This window comes from Musa acuminata, chromosome BXJ1-5 (genome assembly GCF_036884655.1).
Source record: "Musa acuminata AAA Group cultivar baxijiao chromosome BXJ1-5, Cavendish_Baxijiao_AAA, whole genome shotgun sequence".
In the NCBI taxonomy this organism is placed as follows: domain Eukaryota; kingdom Viridiplantae; phylum Streptophyta; class Magnoliopsida; order Zingiberales; family Musaceae; genus Musa; species Musa acuminata.
This window is the reverse complement of record NC_088331.1, coordinates 4,808,273-4,826,078: the sequence shown is the minus strand read 5'-3', so window position 1 is coordinate 4,826,078 and position 17,806 is coordinate 4,808,273. Positions and strand designations below refer to the sequence as shown.

Below are 17,806 nucleotides of genomic sequence, written 5' to 3'. Positions count from 1 at the left end.
ATAAGCTTAATCTAAAATTAAGTTAGTTTTAATTGGCCAAAATGCTGTGATTATTATGTTACCCCTACGAATTTAGGGATTAATTTGAACAGCTCTCTTAGATCTTAGTCATGAAAAAGATAAAATAGGCAAAATTAATGAAAGGGGTATTATGGTAATTGTAACATATGTTATTTAACTGTGTGAAGTGGCAGCTCCATAAAATTCGCAGCTGAAACGAGGATATTTCCGTCAAAGAATTGTCGTCTTATATAAGCGCTTGCTCGCCTCCGTCACTCTGACATACTGTGATCTCGTCTCCAAGACGAAGCACCGCACACAGAGAGAGAGAGAGAGAGAGAGAGAGAGAGAGAGAGAGAGAAGAGTGATATCTGCGCAAATTTAGCCTTTGTTTCCTTCCTTCGACGAAGAAATCGAGTCGCGGAGAGCAGCCGCGGTCGGATTTCGATCAAAGATCGCACCTTTCCCTTCCTTTTTCTCATTGAAGTTCGAGATTTTGATGGTTCCAAGCCGTTGGGTGGTCGCCCTTTTCCTTTGTTTTCGTCGTCGGAAACCCTAACAAGGTGTCGCCAAGGGCGGGGACGGTCAGCCGATAAAGCCGCAGAAAGGGATTTGGTGCCTCGCCGTACGACCGCACCGATGGGTACTGTTGTGGGGTGAAGTGTAGATCGAGGGTTGCAGGTACGAGTCGCTGCCACCGGCCCGTCTTTTGCTTTCGCTGCCATTTATTGGGTTTAGCTGTTGGGAAAGACTGGATTTCGGCGCCGATCCGAGGAAAGGCTGCGGATCTTGGGTGATATCTCGCCTCAGCGCCTTTAATCGAGCTCCGGATGCCGAGAAATCGCCCCTAGCTGCTTTCTTTTCCCAGGGATTCTTGCAACCAAACGGCGAAACGACTCAGATCCGAGTCGGCGACTCGGCCGCGTCCCGCTAAGGGAGGCCTTGCCTCGGATCTCGAGGAAACCGGTAGTTCCGCAATCCTTCCTATTTTTAAATCTCTTTCGCAGCGTGCTAGCTTTGGAGAACGAGAGGACGCAGCTGGGAATTATGGCCGCAGGGCTTAAAGAACTAAAAAGGACGAGAAAGAAAGAAGATTCGGCAATATAAGAAGTGAAAGAGAAAGGAAAAAAATTGAAAGGAAAAGAAAAGGTTCGAAGAATCTTCAGAGGCATCTCATAAAGCCTTCAATTATTCGAGGCTTCACGCTCTTCTACTCGCTGCGCATGCCACTGTATCTGTTCAACGCTGGTCTCTGGTGTTGAGGTCTTTTAGGAGATCTTCAATCTCGAAAAGGCCCGGCCTTTCTTGTGCTTGCGGTTGTTGTGGTCTCGGCTTGAATTCCCGAGCTTTTGGTGATTAAAGTGGTGATTTTGTTGGGGATTTGATGAAAGAGATTGCTCCTTTTTGTTGCGAATGTTAAAAAGGGAAAAAAAAGATCACAGATTTGGACTCTCTGCGACGTCTTGTATCGTCCCTGAAAAGGGTGCTAAATAACGGTGGAGAACCCTAGCCTTCGACTGCTGTTCCTTGAGATATGATAGCTCTAACTTCTTGCGAGGAAGGGAAGATGGGCATCGTCGACCCAGGAAAGTATGTCCGGTACACTCCGGAGCAGGTGGAAGCACTCGAGAGACTGTACCATGAGTGCCCGAAGCCAAGCTCAATGCGGCGGCAGCAGCTCATTAGGGAGTGCCCCATCCTGTCCAACATCGAGCCCAAGCAGATCAAGGTTTGGTTCCAGAACAGGAGGTATCGATGTTTTCCAGCTAACAATTTCTTGCTACTGATTTTATGCATTATGGTTGTACATATTATATGCTTTTATTCAAAACTTCTTGTGTTGTCTTTTCCTATTAGGTGCCGTGAGAAACAGCGAAAGGAAGCAGCACGACTTCAGGCTGTGAACAGGAAGCTGACGGCAATGAATAAGCTTTTGATGGAGGAAAATGACAGGTTGCAGAAGCAGGTGTCTCAGATGGTCGACGAGAATGGTTACTTCCGTCAGCAGACGCAAAATGTGTGCTTTATGAGAAGTTTATCGTTGATGTTGTCATCCTACATTGGCTTCTAAATTGTGGTTTGGTTCTTTCAATTGAACAGGCTGCCTTAACGACGACGAACACAAGCTGTGAGTCGGTGGTGACAAATGGTCAGCAACATTTGACACCTCAGCATCCACCAAGGGATGCTAGTCCTGCTGGGTATGCCAAAGATTGCTGTTCCCTCTGGTGTACAATTTGTCTTCTTTAGGTACTTCATGGCTGCCTCCAACAAAGTGCATTGTGCTTGCAGACTAATGTCCATTGCAGAGGAAACTTTAACAGAGTTTCTGTCTAAGGCTACTGGGACTGCTATTGAGTGGGTCCAAATGCCTGGGATGAAGGTGTGAGCACCCTTTTTGATTTCTCGTTTGTTATTTTTGATGATCGATTTCCCTGAATATGAAGGTCCGAAAGCAAAATCTAGAAAGAAGGATGAACATATGTGCATGTATATGTATCATTCTGGTTCTTCAACGAGTCTTGGTCCTTTAATGCTTTCCCTTTTATATTTGAGATGAGTTGAGCATTCTTCTCCATTAATCTCTCCTCTTTTACTGAGCAGCCTGGTCCAGATTCCATTGGAATCGTTGCTATCTCACATGGTTGCACTGGTGTGGCGGCACGAGCTTGTGGCCTTGTAGGCCTTGAACCTACAAAGGTATGTTCACACTGGGAGTAAACCGATTGCTGCCTGTGTTTAGTCTTATCTGTTAGTGTGTTTTAGGTTGCAGAAATCCTAAAAGATCGGCTATCGTGGTTTCGAGACTGTCGATCTGTGGAGATCATTAATGTACTGCCGACCGGCAGTAATGGAACCATTGAGCTTCTGTACATGCAGGTGAATTTATCAAGATTTATGCAAATTCATGTCTCACTACTTCTGGCACCTGATGAAATTATTTTGGCAAACTAACGTGACTTAGTTGTAGGTTTATGCACCGACAACACTGGCACCTGCTCGGGACTTCTGGTTGCTAAGATATACATCAATTCTTGAAGACAGAAGTCTCGTGGTAAGCTAGAATGTTCTTGTCACTTGCACAATGCTTGTTCTCCAGTGATTCAACCTTGTTTTGTGATCGTGTCCCCCTTACAATCTTACATCTATCTCAATATGTGTAAGGTTTGTGAAAGATCACTCAATAGCACGCTAGGTGGTCCAAGCATGCCCACCGTGCAACCATTCGTCAGGGCAGAAATGCTGCCAAGTGGTTACTTGATAAGACCATGTGAAGGTGGTGGGTCTGTCATTCACATTGTTTATCATTTGGATTTGGAGGTAAAAATAGTTTTGGTTAATTCAATTGTTTTTATCTAGATTAGGCATATATGGTCCATCTTTTTTTGCTTGTAAGCATATCTGTAATTCTAATGTTGGCTATTTTGGTCATGAAACAGCCTTGGAGTGTGCCCGAAGTTCTAAGGCCACTATATGAATCATCTACGGTGCTTTCTCAGAAGACGACAATGGTTGTTAGTAACCTCCCCCTACTTTTTATTATTAATTCAGAGTGGAATTGTTGCATTGAAATTTTACCCAGATTGGTTTTGTTTTATCTTGGCAATAGAAAATAATCCTGCAATAGTTTCCTACTGCAGAAAAATTGTTATTGTGCACACTTTGGCACACATTGTGCTTTACCATGAGCAACTGTATTTCTTTATTATTTTGCTAAATTATACTGCTTTACAGGCTTTACGACATCTAAGACAGATTGCACATGAAACTACTCATTCTTCTGTATCTGGATGGGGCAAACGACCTGCAGCTCTAAGAGCACTTAGCCAGAGGCTCAGCAGGTGCTAACTAGTATTTTTTTGAGCCTTTTGACCGTCTGTGTCTTTTTTTTATGGATTTTTTCCAACAAGAAATTCACGCATATTTACATGCAGGGGATTTAATGAAGCAGTTAATGGATTTGTGGATGACGGTTGGTCTATGGTCAGTAGTGATGGCATGGAAGACATAACAGTTCTTGTCAACTCATCTTGTAGCAAGCTGATGGGTTTAAATCTTAGTTTTGTGAATGGATGCCCCTCAACAACCAGTTCTGTGCTTTGTGCCAAGGCTACCATGCTTTTACAGGTCGGTAAGTTCAACTTAAATGTTTCTTTGTTTTCAGTGTTTTTTTTAATTAAAGATGTCCAAAATTTCAAACAAAAAAAAAATCATAGAACAGTAATAGACATTACCGAGGGTTTTGCGCAACACCAACTCCTTGAGATGATTGTTATCTATTTAGATAATATTGCATGCATGCAACTTCCTCAGATTTTTTGCATTTAAGCACTATATGAGAAAATTTGATAAGCAACTGCCATCTGACTGATTATATTTTAGTTTGCAAGTGATGGATTTCAATTTTTGAGGCATCTTCAGCAATAAGTTATACGGCACGTATGAGATTCACTGCTATATGGTCTTTATTACAGTATTAATTTAGTATAAATTGTAATAAAAATTAAAGTAAAAAAGCCAGCTGGTTGAAATGAAGTTGGTCACGGCACCTGCTTACCTGATGATTTATTTCTTAATTATAATGCTCGTAAATAATGCCTTACTATGTTAATCAAGGATTTTTATTTTTTTATTATATTATTCATTGGTATTATGTGATGTGAGTCAATGCCCCATCTGGTAATAGCTGTATCATGCTAGTTTAATGGGTTAAGACTGGTACTGTACCGAAACTGAAATCCTTACAATAGCTTACCTGCATAACATTGCCATAGAAAGTTGAATATTGCTATGTTGATTAACAATGGTGTTAGTATCTTCTGGATAGTTGATAGAGTTGTAAAGATCTGTCATTTTGATTTTTTAGTTCAATTTAATCAGTATTGTTTCTGGCATCATCCTACCTATCTATATTTATTAGAACATATCTCCACCAATGCTCCTGAGGTTTCTGCGGGAGCACCGATCGGAGTGGGCAGACAGCAACATAGATGGCTACTCTGCTGCATCTGTTAAGGCCATACCCCACACTTTACCCATATCTCTCACTGGATGCTCTGGTGGTCAGGTCATACTACCTCTGGCTCACACACTCGAGCATGAAGAGGTAGTCAATCGCACTTCTTTAATTTTATTATGTTGGATGATTAATGTTAGCACTTTACCCATCATCACTGCTCCTCAGTTAGCTCTGTGACTTTGATACTAATATCTTATTCCTATCTTTTCCTTGCCAGTTCTTGGAGGTAATTAAGTTCGAAAGCATTGGCCACAATCGGGAAATGCCTATGCCCCGAGATCTGTACCTGTTGCAAGTATGTCTCCACTTCTTGCTTCAGAACTTAATTATTGGCACAGCAGAGACATTAATGTGGCTGCGGCTTTTATTCTTTTAAGGAAAATCTAGAGAAACATTACTGAAAAATGAATTACTAGTAGCTATAATTTTATTGTTGACTAGTCATATAAGATTGAAATATTCATCTATAACACCGATGTCAATTCTGACAGGTTGATTAGCTTTAATTGAAGTGCCAACTTCTTTCTAGTAGAGTCAGTTGATTACACTTTTGTCATTCTAAATTTTCCTTTACATCTTGAAATCCATTTATTTAATAAATCACCTCTTTGTTAAAAATCATTCTCATCTTTTATTTCTGGATATAAACCATTTAGGTATTAGATAATTATAGTGATACTCATGATGACAACTGGTTTGGCAGCTCTGCAATGGAGTGGATGAGAATGCTGTTGGTACCTGTTCTGAGCTTATATTTGCCCCAATAGATGCATCTTTTGCTGATGATGCCCCACTGCTGCCTTCTGGTTTTCGTATTATTCCTCTTGACTTTAAGACGGTAAGGACACGGATAATATGAGACAAAATAATGACTTGATTTGTAAGCATTTGTTGATAAATTGTTTTATCTCTGAGCTATACACACAGAATATATATAAGATTTTCATGTATTTATTTTTATGGTGCTTTATTCAGGACACTAATAGTCCTAATCGCACTTTGGACCTTGCTTCTGCTCTTGAGGTTGGACCAACAGGCAGCCAAGTACATAATGATTATTCTGGTAATCGTGGAAACATTAGATCTGTGATGACTATAGCATTTCAATTTGCTTTTGAGAGCCACCTCCAAGAGGATGTGGCATCCATGGCCCGACAATACATTCGTAACATCATAGCCTCTGTGCAAAGGCTATCATTAACTCTCTCACCTTCACATCTTGGATCTCATGGCGGTCTCCGGATACCACCTGGAAGTCCAGAAGCTGCAACACTTGCTTGTTGGATTTGTCACAGCTACAGGTTTGTCATCATCTTAAGTTATAAACTTCCCTGTATCCATCTTATAAGTATTACTTGTGGAGGTAAGTATGTAAAAAAAGAAAATCCTCCCTAGATCCTGCATTAACAGGAGCCTTTCTGTTAGATTCAATTTGATGTTCTATTACTTTACAAGATAGCATGTGAGTGACAGTAGAAGAGCAACTATAAGTTGTTTGCATGAAGTAAGAAAAGCAGTTTGCATAAGATATTCATATTTTTAATATATGCACGAATGCAGACAATTATGTATTGTAAATTCACACATGATGAAACAATTCTCTTCAAAATTTTTAGTCACAGAAGGATAAACTATGCCTTTATCTGAACCAAATTGTACTATGAATATAACAGTTCTGCAACAAATTAGCACCAGAAACTTAACAGTGCTCATAAAAAATGTCTTTACCCTTAAGCTTTCCCAGTTCCATCCATGCACAAGCATTATAGCTTCCCAGATTTCTCTAAAAACTATCAATCCACCACAGTTTTTTAGTAAATGGTTACTCAAATTGCATTTCCAAGTATTTTTTTAATTTGTTAATAGCAACGTAAATTAAGACATCTAATTCTGCCAGTGTATTGCCTCTTTCTACAGGTCTTATTCAGGAGCTGAATTTCTTAAACCTTCTGCAGATAATAGTGACTCACTTCTGAAGATGCTTTGGCATCACTCAGATGCTATCATTTGCTGTTCTTTGAAGGTTTGTATTTGCCCTTTTCTTCCAAGTTCTTCTATAGCTAGAATCAAAATATCTTCATGATTTATAGATCATGTTTTCATATTAATTTTCTTGACTGCTGTTGTTTTATAGTTATCACCTCCTGAGATGATTATCTTTCTCACTTTAGTTGTATAGAACATGTATTTGGACAATTTTGAACCATGCTAGTCTTTCCACTTGAGTTGCTACAGAAACTTCTTTTTACCATTACATCTGATATTTGCTTGCTTATGGTACTGCCATTTTATGTAGTGTGAAAATAATTAAGATATATTGGTCAAGTTGAGCTTCACCATTATATACCACTGTTTTCCTTGAGCCCATCTAACGCACCGGTAGGCCACAGAACACCGACCAGATCCTGCTGGCAGATTGCTCTGATCAACCCGGAACCAATCTGCTATAGTGGATTGATGTATAGCAGATGTGTATGTTGGGGCAGCATAATTGGTAACACTATAACAGTGAGCAACCAACAGTAATGAAATTGTCCAAGATGACAGTAGATAGGAGGTAGAGGGCAACACTACAACAGATGGTTAGATATCCACGACAAAGATTAACTTTAGATAGTTTATCCTGGAGCAGTGAACATGAGCAGCCCATAATATGAAGTGATAAAGCACGCGTTAGCCGTTTCTAAAGAACTCTAAAGAATTGAATGCAACTATGCAAAAGAATTGAATGCAACTAATATAAGTGCTTACTTCTTACTCCTGACTCACTTATTGAATAAAGTAAAAACACTACTGACTGCTGATTTTCCTCCAAAGCTCATGTCCTAACTCTAAACTCAAAACAAAGGAGCTAAGAGAGGGTCATATAGGTAAAACTGAAAATAAGAGTAGGAAGAAAGGACAGAGAGGATGAGTGCATCCCATTCAACTCAATTTTCGAGGACCAAGTAAATAAAGCATGGTATATATATTTTAGTCAAGTAGAACACAGATGTTTTTTTGTTAAGAGAACCCTAACCTATAAATCATGGATTTCAACATGGGACACCAGAAGGCAATATGATATGCTTATACATCAATTCTTGGAAAATAGGTTATGGCTTGGCATGAATGTGGTAATAAAAATATATTTAAATGTATGGTACAGTAAATGACAAATTTTGATCTTTATTTAGAGTGCAAAAACGTGTAATTGTACTATTCAAAAGGTTGTCTGGTTATATATAGATCATGATAAATGAATAGTATATCGTTAATGTGGATACCAAAACGTATTTGCTAAAAAGGATATTACATTTAGTGAGATGATGCTTTAAAAGAGAAACAGGAACTTAAAATGAAAAATGTAGACAGGTGCAGTGTATTTAACAAGAGAGCAATGCCATCCGATAAAATACCCTGTCATCAAAATTTATTTGACTTCTAGACTGTTAACTTAGTCTATTGAAGTTGTATTGATGCAATAATTGAATATAAAGAATAATACTGATGACACCTTGGCATTACATAATTTTGCTAGTGGATTTACCTGGTTGCAGATGATCTGTCTATTTTACGGGTATAGTCTTTGTTAAAAAAACTCCAGTCTGAACTGACTTGAAAATTTGGCTTGAGATTGCATAACAGAGTGTTGAGGTACTTAGGGTTTATCTTTTAAACCAAAGTGATTATGCTCACATGACAAACATAAAATGGTTTTAGGTTCCATAAATCTTTTTGCCAACAATAATCAGAAAACAATAGTCAGAATGATGATCGTCAACTTATATGCTTTTTGAGAGGAATTAATTTGACTTGAGGTAAAGTTATTGTAGATGAAAATGTATGATACAGCGTACTATTCATTAGTCTGTGACAGTTGTTCAGATATACATGGTTACTAAGTTGGTGTTTTAAGATACCAAGATCTGGGATCAAGATAGCAAACAATTAGTGAAATTTAATCCAGAAGATTACAGTCAGAATGATTTCTAGGAAGGTAGCAGTTATAATTTAGGAAAAAGATCGATCAAATCTGTTCAGTTTCCATATGCATTCAAATCTCATGCAGAAGCCCCACAAATGTACTATTTAGATGCCCAATATTGCTAGGTGATGCCTGTGCTATGTGATAGTGACATGATGGGTTTGACAGTGGGGTGTGGTCAGTTGGGGTTTATAGTAGTCGGCATCACAATGTTCTGATGCTAGGACAGAATCGCACAATGGAAGGAGCAAATGGTGGAGAGGAAACAGAATGCGCGGGAGTACAGAACTGATGGATAACTAAGATGGGAGTGAAGGGCAGCTGTGTAGCAGATTCCAATTCTGGAATGGACAGTAGCACAAGGATGAAAAAAAGGGAAACAATTCAACTCAAACTAGTTTCAAGCTGAAAGGGATTAATGTCTTGGGGGATTATATTAACCCTGTGTTGACTAAATGAGGTCTTCAAGAAAGACATTGGATGGTCATAGAAGTTTTTACCTGTAACTGCTACACTGCAATTTTAGATCCTTCTGTCCACCATTGACTACTTACCTACAAGACAGCTATGTATTAATTGCCTACTAGTTCTTTTTTATTGTGTTTTGTTTGACATTTATATTGTAGAAATACTAATAATTTTATGTGTTGATTTTTGTGCAGGCTATGCCAGTCTTCACCTTCGCCAACCAGGCTGGTCTTGACATGCTTGAGACAACACTAATTGCCTTACAGGATATCACTCTGGAAAAGATTTTTGTTGATGAAGGAAGGAAGATGATCTGCGCAGAGCTACCTCATGTAATTCAACAGGTTCATGACCTCTCAACAAATTTTCTATTGTTCAGTGTTTAGAATATACATAAAATATTTATATGATTATACACACATTAAACAAAATATTTATATGTCGAAGGCTTTGCTTTAGGAGCTGATTTTTGCAGACTTCACACTCTTAAATCTCATGCTTCTTTATAGTAGGATCTTAGGGGCAGAAATCTTGTCTCCTGTGGTGTATAACAACACATGATAATAGCCTATATAACACAAGTATCCCTAGCTCTATCTAAGATTCACATATCTACTTAATCCTGGTCAACATCTTTGGAATTTTCATTTAGATTTCATGTTCCTTCTTCTATGTGCAGGGTTCCATTTGCCTTCAAGCTGGCCTCTGCATTTCTAGCATGGGCAGGCCTGTTTCCTATGAAAGAGCTGTTGCTTGGAAAGTGCTCGACAACGAAGACAATGCCCACTGCATATGCTTCATGTTTGTTAATTGGTCCTTCGTTTAACTACCCTTTCCAAATAATGAAAAGAAGATGCAGGCGCAGTTACTTCTTTGTTGTCCATGTTGATGTCACTGATCCCCCGTTAAACAAACTAAGAAAGTTCTTATTTGTAGTTACCATATATCTCAAGTTTAGTTTGTCAATCACGTCCGAAGGTCATGTATTATCAATCTTGGGCTGCAAACAACATATTTAAAATGCTACGATGTTCCGAGTGTCAAAATGCATGTTTGGTTTTCTATCTGCATGTTCAAATTTCCTCGTATCAACAGGTTGTGTGATTTGTTTGATTGGTGGATCTATTCATGCTAAAATAGTGGCAACAAAATCTCTCCAGCAGGATATAGGCAACTTGTCAAAGACAGTTGCAATCCATAAAGATTTAGAACTGGAATATGCTATTAGGGTCCGGAGTTTAATCTTTGAGATTCACCATCCTGTATACTATTCTATGCAAGGAACAGATCCCGGAGAATCTAGGGACATGTTCAAGATCCAAGAAACTCACACACATGGGGAGAAAATGAAAAGAGAACTTCATAGGTAAAACAAAAGAACAAAGCAGCAGCTTTGGACAGAAACGAGGGACCCAAAAGAGATCTTTTGCATGGTCTCCAGGATCTAATATAAATGCTTCCTTAACCAAGTTGTCATATAAATTGTTTGCTCAGGATGACAGCATGATCAAGGTGTTGAATATTGAGGCAAAAATGTGTTTCAGCTTAACCCCCCCTGCCCCAACCCCCCACCAAGCAAAAAACTAAAAGAGAAAAATATTGACAGACATTGAACATTCTGAGCTTCATTTGTGTGCAAACATTGTGATAAATAATTGAGTATACAAGTAATAAGACACTAAAAAATGTTATTCCTATATTCTGCGACCAGCTAGCCTCCTAAGACCTCACACTTTCTGCTTCTTATGATGACCTTCATTCTACAATCATCACATTGTTTAAAGAAAGGGAAGATGTGTACCGACGTGATACCGGGAGATGCATGACGAGATAATCATGTAAAATCCGATATGCAGCATCTTTGATTGTCATGGATTAAAAACAAAAATCAAATAACCAGGATATATCTCAAATCTTTTTCATTGTGTTCTCATTTTCTTCAAGTTGTACACGAGGGTCTGTAAAACTTTCTGTATCTTGGAACCATCGGTCATTCTCACTTCCTTAGATGCCTGGCGTAAGCTCTCTAGCCCACGACCCAAAGAAGCAATCATGGGAACATTAGGCAATGATTCAGCAACACATTCAATACGATCTCCATAAGCCAGAAGTCCAGTGCAAGCAACCATGCTACAACTAAAAGTAGCTAATGGCATAAATCTAAGTGGTCGGACACCCCTTCTCCTCATAATCTCATAAAATGATGTCCTCATGGCCAACAAGCTTGTCCTCTCAGCTGATGCTATCATAGTGTGTGTCACGGCACGAATCTTCTCTGCTGACACTGTGAACTTCCAGGGCAAGGTCTTGGCTCCAGCACTTGCAAGCCCATGTGTGAGGGGATTTGATGACCCAAGAATGTTCCCAAGTCCGATAGTAGCTGCCCTTTGCAGATTTGCTAAGCCAAATTTCAAGGTCGCAGGAATCTTATATGTTGCAAGCTTAATGAATGTTGACGCGGGAATGGCTTTTGATAGTGATGATGCACCAAGGGCTGCTGTAGCTCCGGCACCAAATGCCACGACAGGCTTGTCTGCCAGAAGCCCTGTTTTTCTCATATCCTCCTCCTTTTCATCATTAGCATCAAGATCATGAGCATAATATTCCGTGAAACATTGATCAGTTAAATCTGCAATCTTGAGAGGAACAGATGTATTCCAGTGCCTCCTGAGACCAGCCAAGCATCCTGCATCAACTATAGCCACCACAGATCCAAACTTCCTAGCTTGGCTCCTGAGAGCTTGCACAAAAAGAACATGTGATTTTTCTTCAGAAGGGAGCTCAGAATACTCCAACTTTGTTGAGTTGCTTTTCCCTCCTCTATCCATAGGTAAACGTGCAGCATTGTTTAAAGCTATCCTTACACCTTCAATCGCAATTCTGAAGATATAGACATTAGATAAGGTTTGAGTGTTAACCGGCTGTCCATCATTGATATCAGCAAGTATTTTCTGTACAGAAACCATAGCTTTTGCAATATATGGAAGGTCTATGAATATGTGATGTAGATCTGCAAGTAACGGGTAAAAAGACTGTGCAAATGGGGGCACCTTGAAACTACAATTTGACCGATCTTTTCCAGATTCCACTTCTGAATTGTCGTCGGACAGAATTTCTTTCGAGATTATTAGATCAAGGGATGGAATCAGTGACCTAATTGCTTGTGACTGAAGTGCAGTATCAAGACAAATTCTTTTAGAACTTGAGTAAATGGCGGAAGTAACTTTTCCAGGAAGCAAACCACTCGTTTGTATGTGCAATGCAAAGCTCTGACCTCCATCTTTGTCATTTTCTACAGAAGTTGCAGTACATCCTTTCTCATATGGTGATTCCAGTAACATAAAATGCGAATGTACATCTTCTGCAGCTCTCTTTGCTACCAAGAAATGGCCATAAAATCCAACCCCAAAAATCTCACGCAAGACATGACACCCCGCAAAACTTTCATAGTGATCTTTGTTGATCTTTTCCATAAGACATCTTTTAAGCACCCCAAATGATGAAGTTGGTACATGGTTTACTTGATCATTTCTTAAGCACTTCTCTTCTGATCGAATATCAGCCAACACTGATGGGGAAATCTGAGCTACTACAACTTTGGGCTGAACTTCTTTGATGAGGTATTCTGCATCTAAGGCAGATTGTAGTGATAAGTTTTGAGCAGCTAGTATATACACTACGGCATCAGAATCAGGTTCACGAAGAGCAAAAACAAACTGCTTTGTCTTATCTGGGACTGAGAGCTTGCGAACTAGTTGAGCTGAAATTTTCAGGTCATCAGTCTTTGATCCTGAAAATGGCCAGAGATTTTGCAAATGAGAGAATATTGTTGTTGCCATATCCAGAACATCATGGGACATAAATTTCTCTAATCATTGAATTGAAAGAGAGAAATTCCACATACATCTGCAAAAGAATTAGATCCACAAATAAATAAATTAATCATGAAGATCATTTTGATGCTTACTTCAATGCCCTAATCCATAAAATAAAATTTGCTCGGGCATAAATCAAACATCAGAATACCGTATTCTATATTTATTTTAATTCAGAAAACACTGATTTTCAGTACTAATTTATCATGGTTACTGTGAAAAAGAAACGGTACTGGTACATCCATGTCACATATAGCCACTTTTCAAGATCTAGTTGTACTGATGTTTACAAAGTCAACACAACTAAGAGCATGATATTAGCAGATATCAATTGTTGGCTGCAAAATATGGAACAAAATCTGGATTAATAAACATCCCACTTAGGATACATCTTTCTTTATTACCTAGGATATTTCTTGGTGCAATCAAATAACTTACAAGAAGAAGGGAAAGCAGTCGAACTCAAAAAATAATGAATAAACAACAAATAAAACGAAAGGTAAAAAATTTCTCACGGAACAACAGGAAACAATTGCAAGATGTAAAGATATCCAATTATGGAGGCATCAAGAATTCAACAATTGAGAACAAGCGACTAAAACAATATTGAGGTAACTATAGTATGTAGAATACAAGTTTAAACCTAATTTGATATTTTGATGGAAAAAAAACTATCTTTAGATATTTGATAATAAGAACAAGGAAGAAGACAGAATTAGGCAAATCCTGGGAGTAGATTTAGGCTCGAATTTAACCAAAAAATTTCTGATGCGAGACCTATATATGATTCCCCTAATCTGCAAACAACAACGTAAGCGTTTGTTGGTGAAAATCCTACACGATCGAAGGGGTATGAAACAAAAAGGGAGAACCTTTTATTCCGATGAAGAAAATACCGATCAATATATAACAATTCAATTGCATGTGGCTTCAAACAACAAAAGAGAACAAAGATAAATGATATCTAAGGTACAGTACAACACCATCCCGATAAGTAATGGGAAAAAACAAGTAATCACAAGAGGGAGGAAAGAAGAGAACCCAATGAATTGGTCTTAAAAGCATGATCTGATTAAAGCATCAAATCGAACAGAAATCATACCGATTAAGCCATCTTCACCAAAAGGACCGACTAGGGCAGCTTCAATCCCGTTGCGATCACGATCAAAGATTCCGAGACCAGACCTAATCCGATCAATCCCAACCCTCGCCGCCGTCAGATCCGTCCGATATCTCAATATCGAAAGCTTTCTCGACGGCTTCGGGCTATCACTAGGGCGTCCGAGATCCAGACTCGAACAACGCTGAGAGACGGACGACAAGAATACCCAGCGATTGGCAGAGGCGAAGGCGCCTGCGGGGAAGACGTCGGAGGTACTTCATACACGCACCTTAACACACGCAAACCACCGCCCACCCGCCGGCCCAAAAAAAGCGATTTCCCTAAAAAGGAAATCTCCCCCGGATGACGTCACCCCCCCCCCCCCCCCCCCCCAAGTAACCATATGAGAGAAAGTACACGGGTCGAAGTTGGGGTGACAAATCGCGGGTCGACAAGAAACGGGCGTTGGTGGTGCAAAGTTTGTTTCGCTTACAACCCCTCCAATAGTGGATTTGGTTTAGCTCGACTCGGGTTCGGATGCGCGGTTCATGTCCACGAGTTTTGGCACGGATCAATACGGGTGCTAATCGACTGCATGCACGGATCTTAAAGTACGATAGATGTAGATCACGTGCACTGTGATCTACTGTTCCCTTCTGATTCAAGAGTGCATTCAACGTTACTGGTAATCGCTCGGTTTACAGACTCGGTAGAGCGAAAATAATGGGAGGAAGAAAGGACTTCCGGATGACATCTTCTTCCTTGCATCACTGTGGATGAGGTCTATCCAGTTACTGGTCCCTACCACGGTCGGAAGCAAAAGGACGATTCAGCAATCGCGGCAGGCGTTGCCACAAGGAAAGATGAGGAGAAAATGAAGCAAACCAACAACATGATGACAGCAACAAATCTAGTGCTTGGCATGGGACCAAATAAGACCATATAGAGATATAGATCAGGAGGAAGGAAAAAGGGAGAGCGATGAGGAGCCCCTCGCAGTCATCGGATGCCATGGAGGTGGAGCGGCGGCGGGGAGGGCCGACGAGGACGGCGACGCCGTGCTGCAGCAAGGTGGGGATGAAGCGAGGCCCGTGGACGGCGGAGGAGGACGAGGTGCTGGCGAGGTTCGTGCGGAGGGAGGGGGAGGGTCGGTGGCGGACGCTGCCGAAGCGCGCCGGGCTGCTCCGCTGCGGCAAGAGCTGCCGCCTCCGCTGGATGAACTACCTCCGCCCCTCCGTCAAGCGCGGCCCCATCACCCCCGACGAGGAGGATCTCATCCTCCGTCTCCACCGCCTCCTCGGCAACAGGTACCTAACTGCACCTCTCTCTCTCTCTCTTCTCTCTTAGGGTTTCATCCTCTCTTCTCCCCCTAAAACAAACAGGTGGTCGCTGATAGCTGGGAGGATACCGGGCCGCACAGACAACGAGATCAAGAACTACTGGAACACCCACCTCAGCAGAAAGCTCATCAAGCAAGGAATAGATCCACGCACCCACAAGCCCTTCGCCTTCCCCACCGATCCAGCTCCTGCTGCGCCATCAGCACCACACCATCCTACCGAAAACCCTAATACCATACCTTCTGTTCCTCAAGAACCGGGTAACGGCGTTCTTGATGGGTTCAATCTGCACTACAACGACAGTGTCGGATGGCAGGCCAGCGAGGCCTTCGCGTCGGAAGGAAACCGAGCACTTCACGGCAGCAGGGAGGAGAGGAGAAGAGGAGCGGATGACGTCCTCTCGGACCTCTTAGATTCTTTCGTCAACGACGACATCTTCATGCAGCAACAGCATATCAATAACAACTATGGCAGCAACATTGCTGATAACACTACCATCACCACCACCGACAACAAAAAGAACAGTGAGATGATAGATCCTGCAGGTACATCGTCGGTTCCATATTTTGCGCTTGAAGGTCTGTGGGAAGATGCCTTCACTTACTTTGGCTGATCTGAATCACGGCTTTCCTGGCAGTACGTAGATCATTCAGGCAAATGGATCTAATTATTTGTTCTGGATCTAGAAACTATTTAAGTGTTCTATTGCAAATAAATTTAGCACTAATATAAGGTGTGCAACTGATTGTATTCGAGTTCCAAATATTGTCTTTTTATCTGTCACTTGGAAACAAGTTGAGTTGTAAGCCTCTTATCATCAATTATATGGCATATATCCTACAAAAAGTGTTCATAGTTTACATGATCAGCTCTGCTAAGAATTCTGCATCATCATTCGTCAGCAGAAGTGGTAGTATGCTTTCTCCATTTGCTGGCTCCATTGATATCTGCGGAATTAATATAAATCCTCTCTGCAGATATGATCTATTGCATTATATATGGTTCCGTCTCCACAAGTAAAACATATTCTATGGACTTATGTTAAAGACGAATTCCAAGCAAACATACAGTATAAATAGATCAAATGCCTCATGAACCAGGAAAACAATTGTGTATATCCTTGTCCTGATTCTTAATCTGTACAGTATAAAAGATAAAATTGACGAACCTTGGGTTGATGCTCCAGATGGTCATCACAATTGCTTCTCCAGATGAAACTTCCATCATCTAGCAAAAAGATAATTGTATGTCATGAAAGAAATCAAGTGCCTTAACGTACGCAAAAAATTAATCTTTATCTCACGATATACTGCTTGTTATTGTAATTAGCATTTGTAAGACCATAACTTTCTAGGAATCTAACAAATTAGATAGCATAAGATCATGTGGAGATGGATGATGTTTTCATGTCCAGATATATCAATTAGAACTATATTCATGATGATGAATCTTCGGACATTACTGCTTCTCAATAATACCACTACACTTATTACTTCTCTAATCTCACAATTTGTTATAGTTGGACTTTAGTATTACATTTATCTCATGGTTGTGTCTATTATGATTAATTAGGAGTGTGATTCATTTGGGTAATCTGAAGTTAAATTTATGGAATTTTGGAACAAGTAGTACATATAGCAAGGATCTCACACAGGTTTTGGGAAATCCGTATGTAAGGTTAGCATTGGTTGTCACCATATTCGAAAAGAATGAACAACATATGGAAAGAAACAAACGAAAACTAACTTCTTATATATTTTGGAAGCATATCATGCATGATTGCTATCAGAAATATCGTCAGATATGAACAATGGAAAGCTGATCTGACCAAGAATCTCAACCGCGTGCTAAGAGAGTAAAGGCAGCTGGAATATCTTTCCTTAAATCTTTCCTCAACTACATCAGTGAGATGAATTCATATACTACATCAAGCAGACAACTACTGAACTAATCAAGTTCATAGAAGGTAATCAGGAGCAGAATTGAGAGCCATGAGCTTGCTTAGTAGATTGCACCCTCGACCCCAAACAAACT

The 17,806-nt window shown here is 40.2% G+C and overlaps 3 protein-coding genes across 5 annotated transcripts; 2 read left to right on the top strand and 1 right to left on the bottom strand.

Moving 5' to 3' along the window:
* The first annotated feature begins 328 nt into the window (after positions 1 to 328).
* Positions 329 to 10,525, top strand: LOC135673204 (homeobox-leucine zipper protein ATHB-15-like). Of its 2 annotated transcripts, none has more exons than XM_065182002.1 (18): positions 329 to 1,749; positions 1,858 to 2,017; positions 2,101 to 2,201; positions 2,293 to 2,383; positions 2,605 to 2,700; positions 2,767 to 2,880; positions 2,972 to 3,055; positions 3,166 to 3,321; positions 3,441 to 3,512; positions 3,736 to 3,842; positions 3,936 to 4,128; positions 4,922 to 5,107; positions 5,238 to 5,315; positions 5,724 to 5,858; positions 5,996 to 6,321; positions 6,938 to 7,043; positions 9,650 to 9,799; positions 10,135 to 10,525. In XM_065182002.1, the coding sequence occupies exons 1-18, from the start codon at positions 1,535 to 1,537 to the stop codon at positions 10,279 to 10,281; spliced, it is 2,517 nt and encodes an 838-aa protein (XP_065038074.1). In that variant the 5' UTR covers positions 329 to 1,534; the 3' UTR covers positions 10,282 to 10,525. The 2 variants fall into 2 exon arrangements, with proteins under 2 accessions (XP_065038074.1, XP_065038073.1); XM_065182001.1 differs by having other exon boundaries at positions 3,441 to 3,515.
* Positions 10,526 to 11,292: 767 nt separating this feature from the next.
* LOC135673205 (uncharacterized) lies at positions 11,293 to 14,758 on the bottom strand. Of its 2 annotated transcripts, none has more exons than XM_065182004.1 (2): positions 14,433 to 14,758; positions 11,293 to 13,245 (listed from the first exon to the last, which is right to left on the bottom strand). In XM_065182004.1, the coding sequence occupies exon 2, from the start codon at positions 12,926 to 12,928 to the stop codon at positions 11,375 to 11,377; it is 1,554 nt and encodes a 517-aa protein (XP_065038076.1). In that variant the 5' UTR covers positions 12,929 to 13,245; positions 14,433 to 14,758; the 3' UTR covers positions 11,293 to 11,374. The 2 variants fall into 2 exon arrangements, with proteins under 2 accessions (XP_065038076.1, XP_065038075.1); XM_065182003.1 differs by having other exon boundaries at positions 11,293 to 13,361; positions 14,433 to 14,734.
* Positions 14,759 to 15,255: 497 nt separating this feature from the next.
* Positions 15,256 to 16,574, top strand: LOC135674917 (transcription repressor MYB5-like). The gene is made up of 2 exons (XM_065185182.1): positions 15,256 to 15,739; positions 15,815 to 16,574. Exons 1-2 carry the CDS (start codon positions 15,414 to 15,416, stop codon positions 16,383 to 16,385), a joined length of 897 nt encoding a protein of 298 aa, XP_065041254.1. The 5' UTR covers positions 15,256 to 15,413; the 3' UTR covers positions 16,386 to 16,574.
* The last annotated feature ends 1,232 nt before the right edge of the window (positions 16,575 to 17,806 follow it).

Bases quoted from the DNA above. Each gene is read 5' to 3' on its own strand.
- LOC135673204 (XM_065182001.1), top strand. From the start codon at position 1,535: ATGATAGCTCTAACTTCTTGCGAGGAAGGGAAGATGGGCATCGTCGAC. The intron at 4,129-4,921 runs GTCGGTAAGTTC...TATATTTATTAG, and splicing joins AGGCTACCATGCTTTTACAG to AACATATCTCCACCAATGCT. The intron at 5,108-5,237 runs GTAGTCAATCGC...TTTCCTTGCCAG, and splicing joins ACACACTCGAGCATGAAGAG to TTCTTGGAGGTAATTAAGTT.
- LOC135673205 (XM_065182003.1), bottom strand. From the start codon at position 13,315: ATGTCCCATGATGTTCTGGATATGGCAACAACAATATTCTCTCATTTG.
- LOC135674917 (XM_065185182.1), top strand. From the start codon at position 15,414: ATGAGGAGCCCCTCGCAGTCATCGGATGCCATGGAGGTGGAGCGGCGG. The intron at 15,740-15,814 runs GTACCTAACTGC...TAAAACAAACAG, and splicing joins CACCGCCTCCTCGGCAACAG to GTGGTCGCTGATAGCTGGGA.